This window comes from Eurosta solidaginis, chromosome 1, assembly GCF_040869045.1.
Source record: "Eurosta solidaginis isolate ZX-2024a chromosome 1, ASM4086904v1, whole genome shotgun sequence".
Taxonomy (NCBI): domain Eukaryota; kingdom Metazoa; phylum Arthropoda; class Insecta; order Diptera; family Tephritidae; genus Eurosta; species Eurosta solidaginis.
Window position 1 is genome coordinate 259,003,246 of NC_090319.1, and position 27,994 is coordinate 259,031,239.

A 27,994-nucleotide genomic window follows, 5' to 3' on the forward strand; every position below is an offset into this window, starting at 1 on the left:
GAACACCACATAAGCAGAGGGTTATTTTTTGCAAATTTTCGACGACAAAGGAATAAGTACAAAGGCACATAGTGGCGTGTCACCAAAATTCAGACGGCTATGAAGGTCAGAGAAGTAAATTTTTCAAATAATCATTTTATGGACAAACAATTCCCCTAGCAATATTCTTTGATTTTCCAGACTGTGTAAGCTGATAAGAAGAAGAATACTTCTTTATGGTGGAATGTGAAGATTTGAGTCCCCATTAAGGCCGCGTAGAGCAGAGGTTAAAAATACCCTTTGTGCTGACTCAATCCGCTTTATATGATCTACAAGGAGATGCAGGGCATCAAATACATGGACAATACTCAAGTATTAGACGGACCAGCGATGTGTAAAGGTTCGAACTCGAACTCTTAAGCCAACCGTTTAATCAATTCAAGTACACCCAACATCTTTTTGGGTGGGCAATATGCAAGTTAAAGCTCAGTTTTAGATCAAAAAGTACAGCTACATAGATGATTTGCAATAGATATATGCTCCAAAGGAGTACCATCAACCATAGAGGGTTCCAAAACGACTGGCTTCACTCGTTGTAAAGTCATATGCTTACATTTACAGCGATTCAAAACAAGTAAATTTATTGCGCATCAGCATTGGAACGATTCCAAATCAGCTTGAAGAAGATCTAAGGAAGCCGCAACGAAAGGATAAAAAATGGAACAAAGTTTTACACGATCCGCATACATTATAATATCGGATTGCGCGATAATCGTGTGAGCTAACTCACCTGTGGACAGAGTTAAGAGCAAAGAGCCTATATGAACACCCTGAAGAACACCGGATTATACCTCAAACGACTCCGAGAGATTACATTTGAATAGAACATTTTGGGTCCTATTAGAAAGGTAGCTTGTCAGCCGCATTAAGAGGTGAGAAGGGCAGCAAAGTAGATCAAGCTTATGAATAAGGAGCTCATTGTTAACGGAATCGAAAGCTTTGCTTAAATCCGTGTAGTTGACACCCGTTTGCTTCTTCGTCAAAAAACCTTCGATATATGGAAACGTGTTGACATGGTGATAAAAGAAAAGAGCACTGAATAGGAATAACGCCCGCAAATTTTACCAAAACTTTCGGTGACATATGGAAGCTTTTAAGTTCGGGGCAAACTTCTGTAAGAACGAAAACGGCGAACTTGTAACCGATGTCCAGAAAGTACGCCTAGCGAGATTGAACCCGATCCCGCAATCAATGATGATGGAATTAATATCCCCCCACCCGATTATGATGAAGTCAGGATAGCAATAACCAGATTAAAAAAAACAGCATGGCTGCGGTCGCAGATGGATTGCCTGTGGAGTTATTCAAATACGGCGGCGAGGAGTTGGTAAGACGCAGGCATCAGCCTCTTTTCACACTATGGATGGACGATGCCTGACGATTGGGATCTAAGTGTTCTTTGCCCAGTTCACAAGAAGAGTCTCCAAACTTCACGAACTATCGCGGAGTCAGCCTTCTTAATAAGCACATATGTCAAGCCAGACTTGGTAAATCTACCATCGACCACATTTTTATTATGCGACCAATCTTGGAAAAACTCCGCGAAAAAAAATTAATACACATCACCTCTTCGTCGATTTTAAAGCCACCTTCAACAGCACGAAAAGGAGCTGCCTAGATGCCGGTGCGTCTTAATTTTGTTTCCCTCGAAATGTATACGGCTGTGGAAAATGTCGTTGAGCAATACCATCAGCTTAGCCTTGGGAAGGAGCTTTCCGAGCCGTTCGAAACTAAACGAGGTTTCAGACAGAATGACTCCTAACGTGCTATTTCCTTAGTTTGATGCTGGAGAAAATTATACTAGCTGCATAACTTAACCGCTATGGAATAGCATTCTATAAGAGCGTTCAATTGCTGGCTGGCGTATGCTGATGACATAACCGTAAGTTCAGCTTCTTCAAACTGGAGAAAGAAGCGGAAAAGATGGGTTTGATGGTGAATGAGGATAAAACGAAGTACCTGCTGTCATCGAGCAAAGAGTTAGCACATTTGCGCCTTGGCAACCACGCAACTATTGGCAGCCATAATTTCGAAATAGTAAAAGCCTTCGTTTATTTGGAAACCAATATTAACACAAACAACAACTTCAATCTATGTAGAAATCCAGCTAAGAATCACGCTTGCAAAAAAATGCTACTTTGGAGTAAGAAGGCAATTGAAAAGTAAAGTAAAGTAAATAAGTAAAGTCCAGAGGCATGAACCATGACTACATCAGATGTGGCGGTTCTGGGAAAAGTTCTGCAAAAGATTAATGGTCCTCTACGCTTCAGCGCCGTCGAGTACAGAATTAGATTTAATGATGAGCTGTACTAGCTTTACACAGGACATCACCATAGTCCAGCGAATTAAAACGCAACGGCTGCGCTGGCTAGGCCATGTTATGCGAATGAAAGATGATGCTTCTGCTAAGAAAGCATTTTTATCGGAACCCACCTATAGAAGCACTCCGATGAAAGGACCAGGTGGGAAATAATTTAAATCCCCTAGTTAACCCCCCGCGACTGGCGCGCCTTATTGAACGGCCATAACCGTTTGCTAAGCGCCAATAAAGCAAGCTCCAGACTTTAGGGATCTCTCATAAAGCCAAGATTTAACATTATTTAGTCCCATAACTTGAGCAAAAATTGAGTTCCCGATAAAGATTTATTTAGTATCATTATCTTTTGGGACTAGTCGTAAAATTTGTAGCAGGGTTCTCGTGTGCGAAATAAACAAACTATCAGACACACTGCAACCCAATTGAACTAAGAAGACAAAAGATTTTAATAAATATTTCCACCGGCTAACTATTGCAAGTCACAGAGAGATTAGATTTATTTAAATTAAAATTACCCCCCCCCCCCCCCCCCCTTTTTTTGGGGAGATTGTTGATGTGCGTAAACAAACAATTATCTGCAGCAGCCAAAAAGTCCAAATTTAATCGAACTACAAATATAGAAATACACATACATGGGCGCTTTCCATAGTCATAGAAAGTATATAAATACGTTGAAGCAGCTTCAACAAATCAGTTCTTTTTGACAATTCCAAAAATACACTAAACATACTTGAAAATGAAGTTTTTCATTGCGATCCTTGCCGTTGTTGCACTGGTAAGGATTTTTTTTATAAAAAAAAAGTGATAGTAATTTTAATTAATCCTATTATTTAGGCCCATGCCGAAGTTGAATGGAAAGTAAAGACTCCAGCCGAAATTAAAGCAATCCGCGAAGAATGTCTCAAGGAACTTCCACTTAGCGAAGAAACCATTCAACATTTGAAAAATTTTGATTTTCCCGATGAGGAGCCTGTACGCAAACATTTACTCTGTTCCACTAAGAAATTGGGCATCTTTAGCGAACATGAAGGTTATAATGCCGAACGTGTTGCCCAACAATTTAAAACCGATTTAGATGCAGCTGAAGTATTAGCTATTGCACAAGGATGCGCTGATATGAACGAGCAAGGCAGCAGCGCTGAGGTTTGGGCATATCGCGGTCACAAGTGTTTGGTCTCAAGTAAGATTGGTGAGCAGATAAAGGCTCATCTCAGAAAGCAAGCAGAAGAACATGCTTAACCTGTTTTATATTTTTTTTTTGGAAAAAAGTACAAAATTTAATAAAAGGACTGGAAAATTCTTGAACAAGTAAAAATTTATGTTTAGTTTATTTTATTGTTTTAACGTGGTTTTCTTTTAGTTTACTACTTTCTATTCGAAAAAACAAATGTACTCCTCTTTTGAAAATTGGTGTTGGTATGAGAATGTTCGTAGTAGATTAGTGATGGATTCAACAAATTATCCTATTTTTCAAAAAATATTCTCACGTGGAATGCTCATCTAGATGCTACCTTAAAAAAAGCAACAAGAGCTTTTTCGACACACTCGACTCTATAGCAAAACAGGGGGTGGGGGCCATCTGTTGTAAAGCTAATAGTCAACTATGCTTCCTTACTTTGGTGACCCGCAAAGCACAGAAATAACAAAATTAAGCAAACTTCTTCGACTAGTTTTTATTGGCATAACGGGTGCGATGAGAACGTCCCCTGCTGATGCACTTAGTGAGAATACTTCCCTTCCCTATTCTTATAATGAAAAGAGTCGCACGTAATTTCGACGTGTGTATTGTGGGTAGAGCTCTTTGGGAAACTGACCTTGAGCCGACATCTATGGGCCAAACGACAAGAAATCGATACCAATGGGTTGCTACCCTGGTATTTTTTATGCAGAAATCGCTACAATAGAAGTTTACGGTAGGGAATATATTCGAAGAGGCTAATCCTTGAGTAGTATCCTGATTATGTCAGATAGCCAGACAGCCTTGTGTACCTTCCAGTCCTACACAATTACTTCTAGGCTAGTGGATGAATTCATTAGAGTCCTAAATGATCCGGGAGCCAAAAACATGGTTTTGTTAGAATGAGTGCCCGGGCAACAGGGACAAGAAGATAATGAACAGGCAGATTACCTAGCAAAGCAGAGTGCCATAGCATTATTCTATGGTCCAGAGTCCTTCTAACTGGTAAACAAAATAGTGAAGACAACACTGGATTGGATGCCCAGAGTAAAGACGGGCTAAATTGTTTATATCCCAGCAAAGATAGTGTCAGTCAAACTAATTTTCTAAGCAGAGAGGATCTTCGACCTCTAACTTGGTACTATCACCTAAGTAAGTCAACTCTATCCGAAACATAAGTATGTCGCTTTTGTGAGCTGGCGTATGGAACGGCGGTTTACATTCTCTTCCAATGCATCGCTCTGACAAGGCAGAGATTCTTCCTTCTAGGTGACGGGACTCTTAATCCAATTTTGATATGGAGTAAAAAATCTGAGGAGATACTTAAAAATATATTAAAAGCCTACACATACAGTAATTGGTTAAAAGGTCAACCACAATAGATCTAAATAAAGGACGCTGTGCTTCGGAGCCTAATAATAATAATAATTATCAAAATAGGGCATGACTGATATTTTTCCACATTTATTAGAAATACATATTTCTGTGGGTGTTGTCCTTAACCGATTTCGTACAAATAACATTTAATAACAGCAATATTCACCTTTATACGGAAAGTTTGTGACCGAATTTGTTGCTATAGATGAACTAGTCTTGGAGTTATGGGTCCGGAAACGAAAAAGAATGCTTTGTCGAAAAAAGAGCAAAGTCAAAAAATCTTTTATATAAAAGTGGGCGTGGTCGTAAAGCGAGTAAAAATCAGTTTTTTGCCTTCCCTGAACATTTTTTGAGTTTATCGCTGTTTTAATCATATGTGAATATATAAGTATGTCTCGAGCCTTTCAGCTCTTCCAAACATAGTGATACAATTAATGTTCGAAATGTTGTTACTATGCACTAAGTAATTGCTATTAAGAGATAAGCATTAGTGTTTTTATTAGGCCGCACATATGTATGTATTTGCTTTTACCCTGCAAAAACCGATGGGTAAAATTAGAGACCTTGTATGGTGCTCCTTATAAAGTAATTATCCATGAACAAATGAGCCAAGATCCCGCATTCCGGAGTTGTTGTATTTGTAATCGAATTTGAAAAAAAAGTTTGATGACGTAGCGCTTTTGAAATTTTTCGATTTATTACAGTTCTCTCATATTTCGCTACCAGTGTTCGGAGTATTTAAAACTGTTACCTGAGTAAACGATTACGCCGGAGTAAAAATTAAATTTTCGGAGTATATTTTTTCTTCCTTTTTGTAAGCGGGCTAACAACTAACATCAAATTGATGTGGTGGCTTGGCAAATCCTTCGGCTGTGTTTTTGCCATGAAATGTCTCTTGGCAAAAAAGTTATCTGCCTTATCAGATGCACATGGAGTCGGCTTAAAACGTGCAGGATGACCAATTAATGCTCCCATTAGCACACCACTACCTGGAAGAAAGGTGGGCTCTATCTCCCCGGATATTTATCGCGAAAAAAATATTATTATTATTATTTTCGGTTTACTTTAATGCTCTTTTAATGACAGAAGGTTTCAAGACCGGGAGCAGATTCCTGTAGGAACGCTAATGGTGGCCTGGTAACTGACGTAAAGAGATACTTCGATCGCCGATGATGAAAAACACTCTATGGCACCCAACTATGGCGAAGTGAGAATGGCAATATCAATGCTAAAAAATCACAAGGTGCCAAGTAATGACGGGATACCCGCCGGGCTGTTCAAACATGGAGCCGAAGAGTTGGTATAACATAAAAGAGCAAAAAAAGTGGGTCTTGCATTAAATGTGGATAAGACGAAGTATAATGAAGGAGGTATAATGATGAGCTGTATGTGATTTTTGCAGATATGACAATAGTGCAGCGAATAAAAACAAAAAGCTTCGCTAGCTAGTTCATGTTATGCGGATGAACGAATACGCTTCGGCAGTTTGTAAGCAGAGGAAAGAGAATACCTTCACTGAGTTGGGAGAGACAGTTGAAGGAAGCTTTGACCTCCCTTTGTGCTCGCAATTGGCGAATGTTATCGTAAAACAGGGTTAGCTGACTCTTGCTGACTCAACGAATTTCATTTTTATATAAAACTTCAAGAAGTACTGTATGTATAATTTTGCAGGATTTACAGATCGCGCTCGGCCCCAACTTTAATTACATTTTATTCCTTCTATTCTAATTCCGTACGAAAAAAGTACAAAACAGTGAGTAAAATGTGAACAAACATGTCTTAAGATACGAACAATGAAGCAAACAATCAGCTTTTCATACGTATACAATGAAAACTTCAGCCAAAATATATTAAGAAGTAATACTATTTAGATTTCAACTCGACCCAAATAAACCTTTGAGATAAAAAATGTAGTAGGAGGTAAGAGCGGAGCAAAATACTCCGATTGGAATAAAGTCTGAACACTGCGTTAGCAATGAAACAAGTTGTCAAAAGCGTGACGTCACGCCGAGAAAATTTATTTCACAGCTAACTATGATTTTTTGCTCTCTCATTTTTTAATGCGGGATCTGTTTATTGGTTCATGGTAATTATCCATCATGGTTAAGCGGACCAATGGCCTAAACATATACAATACATCATATACGTCGATGACAAAGAAGATGCTGGCAGGTGAGTTGGATGTGCTTATTGTGAAAAGTCAAATAGGCAATGTATTTGTTATCGCATTTCAACTTTTTGGCGTTGAAATTTTTGGAGCAGTACGTTTTTGACATCAAATCAGAAAATTAAAAAAAAATATACATGGAATATGTTATTTTTGTACGTGCGCCACCTTGACTGGCCAGACCCAGGACCTAGAGTAGATTGGATTGGTCTTGAAAATGTGCCAAATCGAATGATAACCACGCCCGCTTTTTCGATGTCGAAAAGATTCGAAAAATAGAAAAACTGATAAAGTGGCGAAACTTGGTGACTGGATTAATTTTATGACGCAAAATGGAGATTTAGTCAGATTTTGGAAAATGAACGAGGCACCGTCTTCCGTAAAAAACATGCATCGTTCGGAATGAAGTCAAACGAGGAAAAACAAAAAAAAAACAAAAAAGGAATGTTTCGAAAATGTTTGCTTTTGTTGGTTGTTTTTACATGGAAGAAAATCTATTCTAAATCTATACCTATAACTTGTACTTTGTTAAACTCAAATTGTTTGGGCTAAAAATTCAGAAAATTGCATTCGAAAAGACTGGTTTGGTAAATTTCAATTAAAAAATTCACAGAGGTTTTGTTGTTAAAATTTCGAAAGTAAAAAAGAAGGATTTAATTGGCCACCAATGCGCTCAGTGACACCCACAAAAAGTCGTGAAATTACTGTGCCAATCATGTGCAAAGCCAACGATATTATACTCACAAAGTGGCTCATATCTCTGAAGAGAGAAGATGGTGGGCATACTAACTGAACACTGCCTTCTGGTGTCACATGCTTATAAGTTAGGTCTCGTCAGTAACAGCAAGTGCAGGAAGTGCGAGCTGCAGGAACGGTTGAGCAAGTTCTGTATTCTTCTGCGCGCGCCAGGTCAAAGTTCCAGTTATAAGGGGCGGCAGAGTTGCCAGATCTCGAGCCAGCAATTCAGCTAGGTCCTAGAAAACTTCTAGTATTTACCAAGAGGACGGCGTTGTTCTATAGTATTAGTCCTAACACCTGATTGGGGTTCTTTCGTTTGGTCGTCAAACAAATTCTGGTAAAATTATGATCACATTTAGTCTATGGGAGGTCTTTATTGACCGGCCAATTCAACCTTTCACTATGCAATTAAAATCGCGGTGAACGTGGTTCTTAAAGACAAATACCCTAACCTCGCAGTTGAGGAAAGTAACCACCTCATGCAGATGTGCGTCACTCTAGCTCAACTTCGATCTGGAAACTGTAATAGGCTAAACTCTTACTTATCCAGAATCAACGCCGACATACCCGAGATACATTCTCCTACTTGTAACATGTCCCCACATAACCCAAGCCATCTTTTCAATTGCAATGTCGAACCAACGCCTGTAAAACCCATATCTCCTTGATCCAGAAGCTTGCAGAGTTTGGGACTCCCATTACAAGTATAAGATTTGAAAAAAAGTTCCCACTGCTATATTTATGTTCGTTGCTGTATACACTATCTCCTTCGTGGCAATATTTCATAAACGCTCCCTCTACTTACCGAGAAGTGATTTTTTAAAAGCAAAAAAAATATTTAAAGCATTTCTCTACGCTAATCAGTTTGTAGGTGTTTTGTTGGATTAGTTGATCACTGCTTACATCTAGGTATAGGTACATTTAGAATTACGATTTGAAAAAAAAACCCCGTATAAAAGCAAGACAGTCGGCTTCAGAAATTTAGTTGTTCCTCGTACTTAAGCTATATAAAACACTTAACGCACTTTGAAAACTATAAAATGAAGTTCCTTATTGTAATCCTTGCTTTTATTGCACTGGTATGTTTATTTTTTTTTTTTTTTTTAATTTTTAAATTGGCAATGACTTGTGGAATCTATTTTGTGTATTATTTATCACAATTATTTTAGACCCGTGCTGAAGGTGAATATAAAGTGAAAAGTGTAGCTGAAATTTTTGCATTCCAAGATGAATGTCTCAAGGAAGTAACACTTAGTGAAGAACAAGTGAAACAAGTTAAAGATTTCGTATTCGAAGATGAAGAGCCAGTCCGCAAATATTTACTTTGTGCGGTTAAGAAAATGGGCGTCTTCAGTGAAGAAAGTGGCTACATTCCACAAAATACTGCTAAACAATTCAAATTGGATTTGGATGAAGCTGAAGTATTAGCGGTTGCGCATAGTTGTGCTGATAAGAACGAACAAGGCAGTAGCGTTGATGTTTGGGCATATCGCGGCAATCAATGCTTAACTGCCAGCAAAGTTGGTGAAAAGATCACAGCCTACCTCAAACAGGTGCAAGAAGCAGTGAAAAAACAATAGATTATTATATGAGGAAACACGTGATATTGATAAATGTGATAAAACTTTGTTTTTGAAGTAATTATTTTGTTTTTAATTTTGGTACTCGACTTTTTCTTTTCTTTTACACTCTTTAGGCGGTGCTTCTGTAAATATTCCATATTGACCAAGTGTGTTCATAGTTCTAACAGAATTCGTTTGACGACTAAACGGAGAAAGCACTTAAATCCGCTTCCTTGTGTTTGCAAATAACTCTGACCTCTTGGCAAATAATAGAAAGTTATTGGTCCCAACTTAAACCCAACTTAGTCGTAACTTAATTGCTGTCTCGGGATCTTATAACTCTGGTAGCTCTAGTAGCCAGAGAACTGACCTCGCCAGGGCAAAACACGTACACATCTGCTGGCACCGACAAAGTACACGCTCATGACGCTAATAAGTAGTGTGCTATTAGTACGCCTTAAATCTTCTATCTTTAGTGAGAGGATGAACTTTGTTAGTCTAATATCGCGCATGAGCTTCCACGACTCTCCGGCTTGGTTGATTATGTGCAACTCCTTCCAAGATGTTAGGACCTCTATTTAACTGCTTTCATCTCAGCCACAATTTCCGCCTAAGAGCCACAGTGGTCTGGCAACTTGTATGAACTGGTTATTTTTGGTTCGGCTCACATACATCTCAGAAATTGCTTACATTTCTCGGAAGCTGGTGAGATGACTGATAAGTCTGAACTTGGTCATATAAATTCGTTCCCAAACTGGCCACACTTGTATCTTAAACGTATAAGTTTTCGGAACGTGCCGGGTCTATGTGCTGGAAGAGACCACCAACATCGATAACACTCCCGAAAACCTACTGGTAGTGGCCTTACCATTACAACAACAAAAAAGAAAGGAAATAGAATTGAAAGTAAGAGGGAGAATAATCGGAAACAGTGAAAGTAAGAGCAAGAGTAAAGTTACAAGGAAGAGGCTCGTAGAGAGAAATCGGCAGAGGAAAATTAAAGCAATTGCTTTTTAAAATTAGTTTTATATTAGACTAAGCTCATCATTCCTTATTGCGAACGTTAACTCAGGCGAACGAATCGTCTTGTAGCGATTTCGGCTAGATATGGTAGTCTCTATTAATTTCGTTTGGCCTTGACGTTTCTTCCTTCATGTCAATTATGAAAGTAAAAGCCATAGTGTACCTATACAAGTATGTCAACTAAGTGATAAACGTCAAAGCTAAAAACAGCCTCGCTCACCTGATGCAAATCTCAGGTCTAGAGTTGCATTTTTGGTACGTAAGAGTACTTCAAGCTGAGTTGCATTTGATAGTTTAATAAATCTTTGTAGTATTTACAGATTGAATAGTTGCATATATTTCCGCGAAAATAAGAATACTAAAAGATTTGTAGCCTGCAAAAATGCAGAAACATACGGAAAGCAAAATTTATTTAAATTAGAGTCAAAATATAAAGCACCACACGTGTAACATGGAAAAATTTCACTTCTAAGTCTGTTTACACAAATGCATAAGGGAAAAATTATATAAACGCTTTGGTCGCTTCAAAGCAAAGATAACTTACGGCGTTTCATTGTTATGCTCAGTTGAGCAGAGCTCACAGAGTATATTAACTTTGATTGGATAACGGTTGGTTGTACAGGTATAAAGGAATCGAGATAGATATCAGGATCATCAGGATCGAAAAAAAAATGTGATTGAGCCATGTCCGTCCGTCCGTCCGTCCGTTAACACGATAACTTGAGTAAATTTTGAGGTATCTTGATGAAATTTGGTACGTAGGTTCCTGAGCACTCATCTCAGATCGCTATATAAAATGAACGATATCGGACTATAACCACGCCCACTTTTTCGATATCGAAAATTTCGAAAAACCGAAAAGGTGCGATAATTCATTACCAAAGACGGATAAAGCGATGAAACTTGGTAGGTGAGTTGAACTTATGACGCAGAATAGAAAATTAGTAAAATTTTGTACAATGGGCGTGGCACCGCTCACTTTTAAAAGAAGGTAATTTAAAGGTTTTGCAAGCTGTAATTTGACAGTCGTTGAAGATATCATGATGAAATTTGGCAAGAGCGTTACTCCTATTACTATATGTATGCTTAATAAAAATTAGCAAATTCGGAGAACGACCACGCCCACTTAAAAAAAATGTTTTTAAAGTCAAATTTTAACAAAAAGCTAATATCTTTACAGTATATAAGTAAATTATGTCAACGTTCAACTCCAGTAATGATATGGTGCAACAAAATACAAAAATAAAAGAAAATTTCAAAATGGGCGTGGCTCCGCCCTTTTTCATTTAATTTGTCTAGGATACTTTTAATGCCATAAGTCTAACAAAAATTTACCAATCCTTGTGAAATTTGGTAGGGGCTTAGATTCTAGGATGATAACTTATTTCTATGAAAAGGGCGAAATCGGTTGAAGCAACGCCCAGTTTTTATACACAGTCGACCGCGTGTCCTTCCGCTCGGCCGTTAACACGATAACTTGAGCAAAAATCGATATATCTTTACTAAACTCAGTTCACGTACTTATCTGAACTCAATTTGAATTGGTACAAAAAATGGCCTAAATCCGACCATGACCACGCATACTTTTTCGATATCGAGGATTACGAAAAATTAAAAAAATGCCATAATTCTATACCAAATACGAAAAAAGGGATGAAACATGGTAATTGGATTGTTTATTGACGCAAAATATAACTTTAGAAAAAAACTTTGTAAAATGGGTGTGACACCTACAATATTAAGTAGAAGAAAATGAAAAAGTTATGCAGGGCGAAATAAAAAACCCTTGAAATCATGGCAGGAATACTTTTCGTGGTATTACATATATAAATAAATTAGTGGTATCCAACAGATGATGTTCTGGGTCACCCTGGTCCACATTTTGGTCGATATCTGGAAAACGCCTTCACATATACAACTACACCCCACGCCCTTTTAAAATACTCATAAAACCTTTCATTTGATACCCATATGGTACAAACATATTCTAGAGTCACCCCTGGTCCACCTTTATGGCGATATCTTGAAACCACCTATAGAACGAAGGCCCACTCCTTTCAAAAAGACTCATAAAATACTCTTCAATGCCTTTCATTTATTACACATGTAATACGAACACATTCCAGGGTTACTCTCGGTTCATTTTCCTACATGGTTATTTCCCCTTATGATGTCACCATAGCTCTCAACTGAGTATGTAATGTTCGGTTGCACCCGAACTTTACCTTCCTTACTTGTTTTTGGTATGGCGTTGTCAAAGCGTAGGCACGCGACCAAAGCATTTCTGAAAATTTTTCGATACTTCGCCCGACAAATGAATTAATGGATGCAACACAACCAATTCGTCTGTGTAAATCCGAGTTAATTTTTGTAACTGTGAAAGTATCCTGCAAATAAAATGGTGCTGTAAGTGCAAACAAATAAAACTCCTATATGGCACTACTTTATTTTCTATGTTTTTTACTTGTTTTTTCTCTTATATTTTTTGTCGAGGGAGCCAATAAGGTTTCAGTACTGATGTAAGTGTGTTAACTATATTTAAAAAAAAAACTAACGAAATACACGAAAAATACAACGTAGTTCATTAAAAACAAACAAGCCAGTTTGTATTTCGCTTGGTTCAACTATATGGTTGGCTCATCTGTGCAATAACAAAATATGTCTGTTCAAATTTTCAAAATCTGTGTATTGGTGTTAGTGCGAATGGTATGGAATGGAAACATAAAACTTAGCAGATTTTGTATGTGTAAGAAAATGTTGCCAATGTGTTAGTTTCATTTTGAGTTTGCCATCTCCTTTTGACAATCCCATCGGCCATGCAATGAAATAAATAAAATCAGCTGATGAGATGAGCCAACCATATAATTGAACCATGGTATTTCGATAGGGTTTTTTGACATTAAGCCGTTTTTTCTTTATTTTTTCGGACAAATGAAAATTTAATTTTAGTTTCAAAATTTTGTGCATAAAAACACAACTAAATTCAAGTGTAAATTGTGTGTGCAAATGAGTTAATAAGTATACGTTTTTCAGTTTTTCGTAGTTAAGGAATTGACCTCCAGATTCTTGTGTTACACAAATATAGTGAACTTGGGTACAGAAATTCAAATTAAAAAGTTTTTCACAATAAATTGAAAAACTACGTTTTCTCTGCTTTTTACACTTAAAGGAATAACACTCCGTAATAAATTAAACTTTTAATGAAAATCAATAACTCTGAACTGAACACTTTTCGCCATGACATAAAATTAAAATGCTGTGGAACAGGAGCAACACTTTTGTGACTACATAAACCCTGTTTCAATCTTTTACGTCTCTGCACAGAACCCTAATTGACCGTCTTTAACCGAAACAATGGCAACCCAGATTTTCCCGTTATGCTCACTTAAGCGAGTACCTGTCAGAAAGAAGTCAACACACTTGTACTTGTACACTATGGTAAAAGCAATTATCCAAATGAACTTTCATTTCGTAAAAGACAATATAGGCCTAAGCCGGAGCGACGTCAAAGAAAGTTTGCTGGGTTAACATATTTATATGTATATAACTATGTGCATCCGTTAGGCTAGGTTTTTTTTTGGCTGCCACATTACAAAGCGGAGGGGCACCTTTCAGTATGATACCAAAGAGGATAAATATAATAAGAGCCGTCACTAGTTATTTTTTAGGCATTTACTCGATGTAAACTGTGAGGTAGTCGCTACTTTTGTTTTATGAGGGACATTTTGGAATTGCCTTCCATTTATCCATGCGGTGTTGTCACTTTATGCAAACGTGTTTTTTGGAAAGAGAATTAAATAATTAAATAAATACAGTCGGAAAAATAAACACAAATACCCTATGAAAATGTATAGAAGACATTTATAAACATCTCGCCCAAAAAAAAGTAGCGACTACCTCATAGTTTACATCGAGTAAATGCCTAAAAAATAACGAGTGACGGCTCTTATTATATTTATCCTCTTTGATGATACCACTTATGCCCGGTTTTTCAGTTCGAGTTTAAACTCAAGTTAAAGTTGATAAGTTTAATCTTACTACTTTGTTCGATATCTTACAATTTTGCTCCTCATCTCAGTTTAAGCGGCCAAAGTGGCAGGGTTAAACTCTAGTTAACTTTAACTGAAAAATCGAACCTTAGCGAGCCAATTTGATCCTCTAAAATAGAGCCGAATGTCTTCGATTTCAGAAGATCCAAGCTCCGATAAACAGCCAATGAAGATTCAGACATTCCCTACGCGTCCTGCCCAAAACAGGAGTTTTGTAAAGAAAGTATTCAGCAGAAATTGTTAGCTGAGATTCCCAAGGATTTCTCGATCTGCTCTCAATAAACCGTGAATCGTTAATAGTGCAATCATTAGACCTAAGGAGAGACTATCACGATTACTTGGGAACTTAGTCTAAGTCTCAACTCTGTGGAACCAAGTTTGCTTGAACATTTCACATGTCGGTGCCAGTGCCCATCTGGCATTTTAACTTTCGCAGTGAAAACAGGCGAGACAATATGTGTAAAGCAATCCCTTGTCAGTTCATACTTGCTCAATAAAGAGAATACGTTTTTATTTCATTATCGATATACGAAAGTAAGCTATCAGGTAAACTTTTGACCTCGTTCAACGAAGAAAGGCAAACAAGTATTAATAAGTTATAAAATTGCTAGGCCAGATGAATCTCAAGACGATAAGACTTGTGACAAGCAACATTCACATACTTTGTACAAACCATACTAATCTGTTAAAAAAATATATGTACAATAAAATATCTATTAATCACCCAATGGAAGCTCAATTGAGTTGCTGTTTCTGAATTTATTTATTGCATTTTTGGTCTCAAAAGAATGTATAAATATGAGACACAAAATCATCAACAACTCAGTTGTTCTTTGTCTTTAAGCGGCAAGTAATCAAATAAGAACTCAAGAAACATACAAAAATAAAATGAAGTTCTATATTGTGATCCTAGCAATTATAGCATTGGTATGTATAAGTTTTTTTTTTTAAATAAATCCGTTATATACCATTTCCTATTCACATATACTTTTAGGCGCATGCCAAAGATGACTGGAAAGCAAAAACTTCTGCCGATATTAAACTTATACGTCAAGAATGTATCAAAGATTTTCCACTAACCGAGCAGGACATACAAAATATGCGAAATTTCATATATCCCAATGAAGAGCCAGTACGAAAATATTTACTTTGCACTGCTAAAAAATTGGGCATCTTCTGCGAACATGAGGGATATCATGCCGATCGTGTTGCTAAACAATTTAAAATGGATATGGATGAAGATGAAGTGCTAGATATTGCACAGAGTTGCGCTGATAAAAATGAGCAAGGTAGCAGTGTTGATGTTTGGGCGTATCGTGGTCACAAGTGTTTGATGGCCAGCAAGGTGGGTGATAATGTAAAAGCATACATCAAGAAGAGGACTGAGGAAGCAAAGAAACAATAAATTTTGTGACAGGGGTAAAGACTTTGTTATAGAAAGATAAGAAAATTGTATAAATATGAAGATTTTTTTAATATGACATTTTTTTCTTTTGCTTGGAGCAATTTTTTTCCTTGAATGCTTAATGCTGGGCCGGCAGTTTAAGCTTCCAGTCAGCGCTATTTAGGCAAGGGGAAAACGTCTATTAGAAGTGTGAAGTATCTGAGAAGTAACTGTAGTAACTGTATACCTTCAAAAACGTATGTAATTTTATGAATATTTAGTAGTTGGCTTGCTCATGAACTATGTAGTTCATAGAAGTAATCCCGGGGAATACCGGTAAAGTGCAGCTCATCTGAACAGATACAAATATGTTAATATTTTAAAAAATAATTACTAATAATAAAAAATTGTTTTTTTTAAGCTTTTAGTAACTTCAAGTTTTATTCAAAATAGCGGTCGCATTCCACAGCGCAACTGCGCTTTCGTTGCGCCAGCAAGCGTTCACTTTTTTGGCGACCTATACCTTTATATTTATACTCAGCTGTGCAGAGCTCACAGAGTATATTAGTTTTATTCGCTAAACGGTACCCCATAACGACATAAACTAATCGAGATGGATATAGACTTCTATATTTCAAAATGATCTGGGTGAAAAAAGATATTCATTTAGTCATGTCCGTCCGTCCGTATGTCCGATCGCTATTTAAAATGAACGGAATCGGACGATATCGAAAATTTCGAAAAACCGAAAAAGTGCGATAATTCATTACCAAAGGCGGATAAAGCGATGAAACTTGGTAGGTGGGTTGACCTGATGACGCAGAATAGAAAATTAGTAAAATTTTGGACAATGGCCGTGGCACCGCCCACTTTTAAAAGAAGGTAATTTAAAAGTTTTGCAAGCTCTAATTTGGTGGCTGAGTATCTAATGTTCGGTTACACCCGAACTTAGCCTTCATTGCTTGTTATTTTTGCATAGTAAGTAGAGAATCAAATGCATACAAATAAAAAATACGGGAATTGGGATGATTAAAAGATCTGTTGAGGATCTATAAGTGCGAAATACACAGGGCCAAGAGAACATTATAGAAAAATGAATGTTCGATCATCGACTGCTCCAGCGAAACGGCGCGGTTAAGAAAAGTTTCATCTAGGAAAACATAGTCCAGGGACTAATAAAGAAGGAGTACGAGGAATAGTCACGTAGTAGTGAAGAGTCTCTTTAAGCGCTTCCCGACGCAAATTTCCCGTTGCGAAACGAGACAGAAGAGCTAACAGACAAGATTTACACTTCGATCACGGAGCGGGCTTAGTGACTGATATGAACATCGAAGATCCAAGTTTAAATCGCCAGGCCCAAATGGTATATTCTCTGCCATGCCATAAATCTCACTAGATCGATCGTGGAAGTAAAATAGTATTTGACGGGTGTATAAGACGGCATGGCGGCCACCGTGGTGTGATGGTAGCGCGCTCCGCCTACCACACTGTATGCCCTAGGTTCGCACCCCGGGCAAAGCAACATCAAAATTTTGGAAATAAAGTATTTCAATTAGAAGAAAATTTGTCTAAGCGGATTCGCCCCTCGGCAGTGTTTGGCAAGCGCCCCGAGTGTATTTCTGCCATGAAAAGCTCTCAGTGAAAACTCACCTGCCTTGCAGATGCCGTTCGGAGTCGGCATAAAACATGTAGGTCCCGTCCGGCCAATTTGCAGGGAAAATCAAGAGGAGCACGACGCAAATTGGAAGAGAAGCTCGGCCTTAGAACTTTTCGGAGGTTATCGCGCCTTACATTTTTTTATAAGACTGAATCATGTACCTAACTCTTTAAGTACGGCTAGTGGCATTATGGCCTAGAGGGTTGAATGTGGTCATATTAAATGTTTCCCCAGATGGTCGGGCTAGTACCTTAATTGTGTTTGTTACCGGATCTAAATCCGGCAAAGGACCATTAGCAACGATAAGACTTCCCAAAACCTTCGGAAAGTGTCTTTATCAATACAACAACAACATGGTCTTGTTTACTAGGAGGTATAAGGTCCCGAAAAGGAAGACGCCTAATCTAGGAGAGGTGCGCCTGCAGGCGAATAATATCTAGGAATCATTCTAGACAGTAAGTTGTCGTGGAAGCTTAACGTCGAGAAAGAGTTGAGAAGGCCTCGAGGGCACTTTATGCAGTGCATCTCTAAACCAAAAACTGGTTTAATTTTTGACGTACAAGCGCCATTGGTCTCGGAACGCACATGTGATGTCAGATATTGAGTTGATATGAACGAACTCAGACACAAAATAAGTTTAACAAAAGCAGAAATCATCACAACAAAAGCAGAAATCAAACAAATCATTTCCATATCACTTTCCGGTTGTATTCGCGAAAATTCCAGGTATTGTCATTGGAATCTTCTATGAACTATTTCGGGATTGCTTCCGCGGGCGTTTTGGTATTAATTCAAGAATCTTTTTTAATTCGGGACTAATTTTGAATAGTTTCCGGGGACAGTTTCGACATTATTTCAAAACTCTTTTCAGGATCACTTCAGAATCATTTTGTGACCAATCAGGAACACTGCTTTCGAATTCTGATTTTGTTATTTTAGGGCTAAGTAGTTTGGAAATTTTCATTATGACGCTGCCGCCGTGGTGGTGTGCTAACTCGCCATACAGTAAGTCTCAAGTACAAGATACGGTACACAAAAAATTTTTGGTAATTTTTATAGCCTTATGCGTTTACGTTATGTTAATAATAATGAGCTTAAAGGCCGTGGTTAAATAAAACACAATGTTTAAAATTTCATTGGTTTTTTTAATTTGTCAATATTTCGGCTTCAGTCTGAAGCCATCTTCAGGACTGTAAGTAAACACAAATGTATAAAAAGGGGACATTCATTTCAGATACATGGTCATTAAAATTTACGTTATGCAACTAGGTATACATATAAACGAGACACAACTTACACTTGTGGTTATTCTTTATCGACTGATCATATGTTCGGAAAACAAAAGTAAAATAAACATCAAAAATGTATACAATTTTAAAGTACAGTAAGTGTAAACTAAAATATGCACAAACAAATATATAGGGATACAAACAATAGAACAACGAATATGTCGTCATCCAACATTATGATTTGTTGATCCCAAGTGTGCTGCTTGCGGAATAATTTCTGTACGCTGCTTTCTTTCATGAGCGCCGTGAGACTTGCATTTTGTATTGTTGCTTAAGCAATAAATTGCGATATGCATATGCGCATTGGTCTGTGTCACTTTTAAAATTAATTCTCTTATCATTAGGCGTGTTCATAATGTGGAGCATTTCCATGGTGAAGCGCTTATTATATTGTTTCTCTATGTCCAATATAGTAACATTCTGGAAATCGGGATAGTGGCCCGTATCCTTACAGTGGGCCGTTAAGGCCGTTTTATTTTCCGAAGCGTTGTTCCTAAGTTTAATAATGGACTTATGGCCGGAAATCCTTGTCTTTAATTTTAGTTTTGTTGTCCCCACATATACCTTCTCGCATAAGTGAGACCCGTCACCGTTGCATGGGATTCTGTATATTAGGTTGGATTTCTCATCCTTTGGAATTCTGTCCTTTGTATTACTGTAAATTTGTTTCAATGTATTGTTGTATGTGAACGCTATTTTGACCTTTTCTGAAACAAATTTACAGTAATACAAAGGACAGAATTCCAAAGGATGAGAAATCCAACCTAATATACAGAATCCCATGCAACGGTGACGGGTCTCACTTATGCGAGAAGGTATATGTGGGGACAACAAAACTAAAATTAAAGACAAGGATTTCCGGCCATAAGTCCAATATTAAACTTAGGAATAACGCTTCGGAAAATAAAACGGCCTTAACGGCCCACTGTAAGAATACGGGCCACTATCCCGATTTCCAGAATGTTACTATATTGGACATAGAGAAACAATATAATAAGCGCTTCATCATGGAAATGCTCCACATTATGAACACGCCTAATGATAAGAGAATTAATTTTAAAAGTGACACAGACCAATGCGCATATGCATATCGCAATTTATTGCTTAAGCAACAACACAAAATGCAAGTCTCACGGCGCACATGAAAGAAAGCAGCGTACAGAAATTATTCCGCTAGCAGCACACTTGGGATCAACAAATCATAATGTTGGATGACGACATATTCGTTGTTCTATTGTTTGTATCCCTATATATTTGTTTGTGCATATTTTAGTTTACACTTACTGTACTTTAAAATTGTATACATTTTTGATGTTTATTTTACTTTTGTTTTCCGAACATATGATCAGTCGATAAAGAATAACCACAAGTGTAAGTTGTGTCTCGTTTATATGTATACCTAGTTGCATAACGTAAATTTTTATGACCATGTATCTGAAATGAATGTCCCCTTTTTAAACATTTGTGTTTACTTACAGTCCTGAAGATGGCTTCAGACTGAAGCCGAAATATTGACAAATTAAAAAAACCAATGAAATTTTAAACATTGTGTTTTATTTAACCACGGCCTTTAAGCTCATTATTATTAACATAACGTACACAAAAAATATTAAAATACTTTAAGTGTTTTTCCCATGGCATCAGTTTGGTAGACCTCCAAGTGTACTGAAAATTTTCCCAACAAATATTATGAATTTGATGGTGTTTCAATTCACTGTTCAAATTATGTAACCAAATAAAACAGCTTCACTTAGCTGACATTGTCGAAGTGATGTCTGTTATGGATGATAAATACTATTTAAAATAACCGACCCAACAGCTGTTTTTTATAAGAATTGCAAAACAGGTGTACAAAAAAATTTAATAGCAATAAGTAAACATAATGATAAGTAAAGCATTTTGTAGACTAATTCAGCCAAAATTACAACACAATTGATGGTTAAGCGACAAAAAATTTACCAGCAAATCGACTCGCGGAAAAGATGCCTTAATGCGGTTTCAAAAAACACAACTGTTGATTAACCGCGGTGATCATTTCTGTACGCACCGTTGAACATTTTTGATACACTCAAAGGTTTGAATTTTACGTTGTTGTTGTTGTGGCGGTAAACATACTCCCCGAAGGTTTTTGGGAGTGTTACTAAGTTACTAGCCCGAACATCTCGGAAACGAATTAATACGATCACATTGTACCTTCGAGACCATAGAGCCTCGCCTGCTAAATACGTGAGTGATACATTTATACTTGTAACAGTATTTCCCAAGCATTGGTGAGGTTGAAAATTGGGTTGTAAAAGCTGTGAAGCTATAGAAATTTGAATAAGGCTTTATCAACCCTTTGAATTGTTCGACAAATTAATGAGCACACAATTTTTGCTGAAAATTCAAGATAATTTGGCAGTTTACACAAATCACAGTTAAAAAAAAATTATATCACTCAACAGACGGAACCATGTTTGTAACATATCAATAAAAGTTGTGCTCGCTGAAAATTCCCAATGATAGCTGTAAAAACAAGTAAGGACGGGACTGTCTTTGGCTATCCCGAAGACTTCATACCTTTCATAAATGGAGCTGAGCAATATTCTTAGAAAAAAAATAAATAAATGTAAGGCGCGATAACCTCCGAAGAGATCTAAGGCCGAGCTTATCTTCCAATTTGCGTCGTGCTCCTCTTGATTTTCCCTACAAATTGGCCGGACGGGACCTACATGTTTTATGCCGACTCCGAACGGCATCTGCAAGGCAGATGAGTTTTCACTGAGAGATTTTCATGGCAGAAATACACTCGGAGCGCTTGCCAGACACTGCCGAGGGGCGACCCCGCTTAGAAAAATTTTCTTCTAATTGAAAACCCCTATTTCTAAAATCTTGATGTTGCTTTTCGCGGGGTTTGAACCCAGGACATACGGTGTGGTAGGCGGAGCACGCTACCATCACACCACGGTGGCAATATTCTTATGCCACGCGTTATATCCGAATAATCGGCTGGATAGGATATATATATTCAACTAGCTTTACCAGGCGCACGTTGTAACGCCCGAGATCGAATGGATGTTGCGTTATTTTTTCTGTTTTGTTTGTCGATAATTTAATTTATTGCTCTGTAAATTGAATTGAATTTTGTACGCATATTTGGTGAAATTTTCTGTTAAAACATTTTATTCTTGTATCTTATTGTATCTTATTTTATATTATTGTATTGCTTTTACCGCTGATGATTGTTGCTTTGATTACATTCCGAAGAAGCATGACTGGTGAGCCAATTTTCAAAGTTGATATATGCGCAGGCATTCCTTTTGGTTCTAAGGAGTATAGAAATTCATTTGGATAATTCACAATTTCATCTTCATCTGTAACTGTGTCGATCGATTTATATTTCGTCACTTCACCAAGAAATTGGTTTTGAATGCGATCATTGATTTTGTTAAAATGATCATTTTTGGGAGCTAACTATCTTAGCATAGCCAAAAAACAAAAACATTTAAATTCTTAATTCTGAAATATGAAAAACTTTCGTCTTGATCGAAGGAGCCTCGAGCCATAATTTGGTGATGATCGAAGTATAGCAAACACGTTTTCATAGGGAACACGCACACAGAATTTAATTTTTATAGAAGATGTAGATAGACTGAAGCTAAACAATTGTTTTAACAGCGGCAGATTACTAAACGTCCAAAAGGCATAACAGCTAAACTCAACAATGCAGTCAAACTTTAGGTGTTAATATAACTTAAGTTTGTATGGCAGCCATAGTTTTTCCCCATTCCACATTTTACTGGAGGTTTTAGGACTTAACGTCACATATGTAGCACCTTACCAATTTTAATTATACTACCATTACGACATCCAGATATATGCAGTATAATATATTCCATTTGTATGGGAGGTGTCACGCCCCCTTTTTCCCAAGTCCATATTTTCTTGGTGGTGTTAAGGATTGACCTCAAATAACTCCTTACTGAATTTCAATGTTCTGGCATGTATACCTTCAAAGTTATGCAGTACCAAAGATACCATTTGAATGGGAGGTTCCACGCCCCCTTTTTCCCAATTCCGCATTTTCTTGATGGTGTTAGGGATTGACCTCATATAACTCCTTACTTAATTTCAATGTTCTGGCATGTATACCTTCAAAGTTATGCAGTACCAAAGATTCCATTTTAATGGGAGGTTCCACGCCCCCTTTTTCACAATTCCGCCTTTTCTTGGTGGTGTTAGGGATTGACCTCATATAACTCCTTACTGAATTTCAATGTTCTGGCATGTATACCTTCAAAGGTATGCAGTACCAAAGATTCCATTTGTATGGGAAGTGCCACGCCCCTTTTATATATCGAAATTATTTTTAGCCTAAAACCTTCCCGTTGATCGAAGGAACCCATAACCAAAATTTGGTGATGATTGATGTGTGGTAAAAACGTTTCCATAGCGAACACTAAACCGATTTGGGATTTCAAAATCAACTAACCATCATCTCTCCTTCCAGTATCTTTCCTAAAAATTTCATGACTATCTGTCGAGCCGTTCTCGAGTTATGGAGTGACAATCAAAATGTGCACTTCTTTTTATATATATACATAGATGTACATAAGCGACATTTTCAATAAATAAAAAATAGATCGGTAATCCTCACACAAAGTTTCAAGTTTCTTGTTGTCTGCATGAGATGAGTCACTTATCTAAACAATATACATATGACGTATACGTACGTATTTGATGAAATTTGAAGCTTCCAGCTGCTAAAATGATGTAGAAATTTCGAAAGGCCTGAACAATCGGTTGTATGGGATATATGCTGTATATGCGACCGATCACAATTTTTTCTTCCAAGAATATATACTATATAAGTAACAATTTGGTGATATTTGAAGCTTATAGCTAATGCAATGGTGTTAAAATTAAGTTTCTTATATGAACAATCGGTTATATGGAATATATACTGTACATGCGACCGAACTCTACGATTTTCTCAGGCAGAAATAGGGCATGCATTTGGTGAAATTTGAAGATTCTAGCTTTAAAATGGAGCAGACACTACGAAACGCTTCTCATCTCAACAATCGGTTGTATGAGATACGTGCCATATAAACGACCTACCTCAGCGATTTTTTCAGACAGCAATATGTCCCATATACTAAAGCATTTAGTGAAATTTTAGGCTTTTAACTGATAAATTGAAGATATGACAAAACATCTTCCTTTCTGAAAAATCGGTTGAAGGGAGGATATTTGCTATAGTGGTCCAATCCAATCGGTTCCGACAAATGTCTGATCGGATACCAAATTATACCCGTTGACCAAATTTCATCAAGATATCTCGAAAATTGAGGGACTAGTTTGAGTTCAAACAGACAGACTGCTAAATGCCTTCAGATTGTCATTCTTATCATTTCGGTATACTTATTGGTGGGTCTATCCATAGCCCTTTAAGGACCCACAATTTGAGATATGTGACAAATTTAATTTACCAATTCATTTCCATGAAAGGTACAATAATAAATAAAAGAGAAAAAGCAGCTTACCTTTCAAATGTAAAAGTTGTATCAATTGCGTTTAAACATCACTCGATAGGAAAGCGGATTTTAGGGTAGAATTCATAATGTGCTTCCTTAGTTTATCCAGATGTAACATTTTCAAAATTAGGTACAATGGATAATTTAAATAATCATGGGTTAAAATATATTTATACTGAGTAAAAGCGAAAGGTTTGATTTTTCTTTAAACTGAATAACACTGAAATACTGATTTGCATTTACTTTAAGGTTTGTCTTTCATTTATTGTTCTGAAATGGACTTCAAAGCTTCGCTTATGTGCTGCACCAATGGTAAATCATCACTTAAAGTCGGATGACGATAACCTTCAAGAAAATAACAGGTCTTATCGCCGCTTGTGACTGGAAATTCTTTAGGTAAACAAGAAGGATCACGTGGTTTGAGATCGAATCCAAAGCCGGGATATTTCACTAGCCAACTGTAAGAAAATAGCAAGTGCTAAGTAATTTTTATTTATTTTTTTTATTTTAATGGTCACTTACTCTTTTGTTGTTGGGCTCACGTTTATTTTGCATGCTTCGCTGCTCGATTCAAACTTATTAGCTATGGTGACATTATGCCCAAAAAGACAATAACGTGGCATTTTACGACCAACTACTCCGGCCAATACGGTGCCTGTGTGCAAGCCAATGCGCATTTGGATTTCTTGATCTAGAGAAGTAGAAAAAATATGGTTGTTTATAATTGTAGAAATATGAAATTTTTCTGGCACGGTAACAAAATGTATGTAAGGGAGCTCAACAATATGGAACTTACCATCATGTGTAATATGTTTTGCACACGCCTCAATCATCTTCAATGCCATCCATGCAACTTTATGCGCATCATAAATTGAAGCACGATGTAAACCGCTCGCCACACAATAAGCATCACCAATTGTCTCAACTTTATAAACATCAAAGAGATCACAAAATTCATCGAAATCTTTATATAAACTTTCCAACATACTAATAACCATGAACGGAGTAGCACGCGAACAAATGCTCGTAAAACCAACAATGTCACTAAAAAGTATGGTAACATCTGGATAGGTTTTAGCATCGATATTTGCACCCAACCATAGGCGTTCAGCAATTTCAGCTGGGAATATTAGATGCAATAAACTGACATTCCTTTTACGTTCTTTAGCCACAGCAGCATTAGCCTCTTCAATGGAGCTTTTCAATTTGTCCATGCGACGTCGTAGGCCATCTTGAGCACGTGCTTGCTCGCCAACCAAAATAACTTCGCGTGTAGCATCATGCAGTGGTATGTCCGATATGAAGAGTCCATTACATGTGAGTCCATCCAAACCATCTAGAAATGGTGAGCCCATGAAAAGTAGTGAATTTGATTCGGGGCAATGTACCATTTGCCCTTTGATTTCCAGGCCCTAAAAAGAGAATTTTTTTTTTAATCTGTTGTTTTTGTTTTGTTTGCGCAAACATAATAGGCAGTGATGTCCTGCTCGAGCACATTGGGCATTGTATGATCATGTTACTATGTAAGTAGCACTTACCACGATAACCACGAGAGCGAGTTGCCTTTTCAAGTGGGAGTTATTAAATTTTGCAAGCAACTGCTTACGATTCTCTGTGTGGTGAGATCATCCTCCAGAGAGTCTCCAAAAAGCCCTCAACGGAGAGAATGTGAGGGAGAAAATTTTTTTTGAAATGCATGGAAAAAGTATTCCTTCAGAACTTTCGTAAATGAGCGTTTTCGGAAACCCAAAACGGTCACTTTGATACTCCCCACATACTCCGCACGGTCTACGGGTTTTTACTTAAATATTAAAAACATGGACTTCTAGAATCATCTAAAGATGATCAAAAAAAAGAATGATGACTTGGCAGCCAGGCCCATCTAGTTTCATTAGTAAGGTGTCACTGTAGGTTCTAGAGTAGAGAGGATTACACACCTACTTCCGGGGTACGTGTTAAAGGAGGCTCTTCCAATGGATTGAATGGCTCTCTTTCCACAAGTGGTCGATCTAGCCCTGAATTTGAGTAGATTACGTCTGGTGGGTAAGTGAAGCCAATTCTCTCTTTTTCAAGTAATAGCATGGAGAAATGTATCCACGGACGTTCCCTTAAAGAGTGCAAACTGAGAAACGGAGAGGTACCAAATATATTTCTGATGCGCATATTCAGGAGTTTCTCTGAATTTTTGAGGAGAAATGATGTAGGGCCCATAGAAGTTTTTGTTATTATTGTTATAGCAGTGCTGCACCCCATCAATAGTGCGGACACTCAAAAATTTTCATGAATATCCTCTAAGGGGAGCTCGAAGAAGTTTGCTGTTTTAACAGGTGTGGACCAAATAAATAAGAGTGTTAGAGTCGTTCGTTCCACATTACAATTTAAAAGATGGCTGGCGTTATGTGGAGCCACTTTACAAGCGAGACTTACATTGGGTATGCCTGGGTTCATTTTGGATAAGTAAGAGTTTAACCTATTACAGTATGCAGTTCGACGTTCTACCAGAGGCCTGAAGCTTTGTATGTGACCCCCTTTTTCCTATGCGTATATTGCCGTTTGTTCGTTTTGTGGGATATAGCTAAGTCGGAGGGATGCCTTTAAGAATTAGACAAAGAATGTTACTTTTCATTCGGTCGCTTGGTCGAAATATAATTCCCCCCCTGCGAGTAGGTTTTAAGAATACACCTGCGGCAGGCATGCCGGGTCCAAAAGGCAGCCTTAAGTACACGGGTACCCAATCCAGAGTAAGATACGATTACTCAAAGGCAGCAAGCTATGACGAAGCCAATATGTGATCTGTAACAATTGTCATAGACTGGGTGATGGAACTTGCTGTTCTGTTGCCGAGCAACCGGATGCCATTATCTATCAAATGACAAAGGTTTAAGGTATGCCATGTACTTCACCAAAGTAGATTGTATTCGCGTATTCCTTCGCAATATATTGGTACCAAAGGAGTGTGAACTATTTCACGTGAATTACATTAAATTAAATTCGTAGTATTTTTGAGATTAGGCCATCAATGGCAGGTAATCACATAAATGTTGTGGCCCATTCGACCTTTTGAGGAAGTATTGGACGCGCCATGGAGCGATAAATAACCGGGGGTTGCTAGCTCTTAGTGAGCCCCTGATATCATCTAACTTATCGATGTAGCTAGGTGTATTTGGAATTTAAAAAAAAAACGATCCATACGTAGCCTGTTGCCCTCCGAGTTTCCCTCTATATTATGACAAACATTTTCCCGGAAATCCATTTGTCTGTCTTCTTAAATAACACAACGAAGTGTTAGTAATCAATCTCAGAACCGCCACGGGCTGTCTTCTTATGTCCCCAGAACACCATCTACATAATGAGGCGAGAAGACTCCCCATCAGGAAGAGAAATTAAATGCTAACCAAAGAGTTCCTGTTGAATACCCAGAAACCTCGGCATGCCAACAGACATCTGATTGATGAGCCAACTCCGCCCAGGGGCTTAAGGAGTCTCCTCCGTAAGCGTTATGAGGAAATACGGCACCTGAGATCTCAGCCCTATGAAGCCAAAAAACACAAGTAGGTCCTCAGTGAACTCCACAAACAGGCGTCGGACCTTTATGCCAGAAACTGCCCGGTGAATTCAGTATTCAAAGAACAATACCCAAAACTTGCGGAAGAGCAACGCACACTCCCCAGGGAAACGCGAATCACTCTAGCTCAACTT

General features: G+C 37.6%; 4 protein-coding genes across 7 annotated transcripts in view; 3 read left to right on the top strand and 1 right to left on the bottom strand.

Annotated features, from left to right (window-relative positions):
- Positions 1–2,976: 2,976 nt before the first annotated feature.
- LOC137242340 (general odorant-binding protein 99a-like) lies at positions 2,977–3,671 on the top strand. The gene is made up of 2 exons (XM_067769655.1): positions 2,977–3,131; positions 3,191–3,671. The coding sequence occupies exons 1-2, from the start codon at positions 3,093–3,095 to the stop codon at positions 3,593–3,595; spliced, it is 444 nt and encodes a 147-aa protein (XP_067625756.1). The 5' UTR covers positions 2,977–3,092; the 3' UTR covers positions 3,596–3,671.
- A 5,078-nt stretch (positions 3,672–8,749) lies between these two features.
- LOC137237178 (general odorant-binding protein 99a-like) lies at positions 8,750–9,456 on the top strand. Its single transcript, XM_067760508.1, has 2 exons — positions 8,750–8,894; positions 8,985–9,456. Exons 1-2 carry the CDS (start codon positions 8,856–8,858, stop codon positions 9,393–9,395), a joined length of 450 nt encoding a protein of 149 aa, XP_067616609.1. The 5' UTR covers positions 8,750–8,855; the 3' UTR covers positions 9,396–9,456.
- A 5,769-nt stretch (positions 9,457–15,225) lies between these two features.
- On the top strand, positions 15,226–15,951 carry LOC137237177 (general odorant-binding protein 99a-like). Its single transcript, XM_067760507.1, has 2 exons — positions 15,226–15,376; positions 15,444–15,951. The coding sequence occupies exons 1-2, from the start codon at positions 15,338–15,340 to the stop codon at positions 15,852–15,854; spliced, it is 450 nt and encodes a 149-aa protein (XP_067616608.1). The 5' UTR covers positions 15,226–15,337; the 3' UTR covers positions 15,855–15,951.
- An 8,487-nt stretch (positions 15,952–24,438) lies between these two features.
- The window catches only part of Gycalpha99B (guanylate cyclase 1 soluble subunit alpha 2), a 40,047-nt gene continuing 36,491 nt past the window's right edge, over positions 24,439–27,994 (bottom strand). For 3 of the 4 annotated variants that reach the window (XM_067760513.1, XM_067760511.1, XM_067760514.1), the window contains 3 exons: positions 25,092–25,707; positions 24,818–24,986; positions 24,439–24,753 (listed from right to left, as the gene is read on the bottom strand). In XM_067760513.1, the coding sequence (XP_067616614.1) occupies positions 24,558–24,753; positions 24,818–24,986; positions 25,092–25,707 (981 nt within the window). In that variant the 3' untranslated portion in view covers positions 24,439–24,557. The remainder of the gene's footprint in view (positions 24,754–24,817; positions 24,987–25,091; positions 25,708–27,994) is intronic. The other variant, XM_067760512.1, reaches the window with a different exon arrangement.

Coding starts and splice junctions, on each gene's coding strand:
- LOC137242340 (XM_067769655.1), top strand. CDS start 3,093: ATGAAGTTTTTCATTGCGATCCTTGCCGTTGTTGCACTG. Junction 3,132..3,190: donor TCCTTGCCGTTGTTGCACTG/GTAAGGATTTTT, acceptor CCTATTATTTAG/GCCCATGCCGAAGTTGAATG.
- LOC137237178 (XM_067760508.1), top strand. CDS start 8,856: ATGAAGTTCCTTATTGTAATCCTTGCTTTTATTGCACTG. Junction 8,895..8,984: donor TCCTTGCTTTTATTGCACTG/GTATGTTTATTT, acceptor CAATTATTTTAG/ACCCGTGCTGAAGGTGAATA.
- LOC137237177 (XM_067760507.1), top strand. CDS start 15,338: ATGAAGTTCTATATTGTGATCCTAGCAATTATAGCATTG. Junction 15,377..15,443: donor TCCTAGCAATTATAGCATTG/GTATGTATAAGT, acceptor ATATACTTTTAG/GCGCATGCCAAAGATGACTG.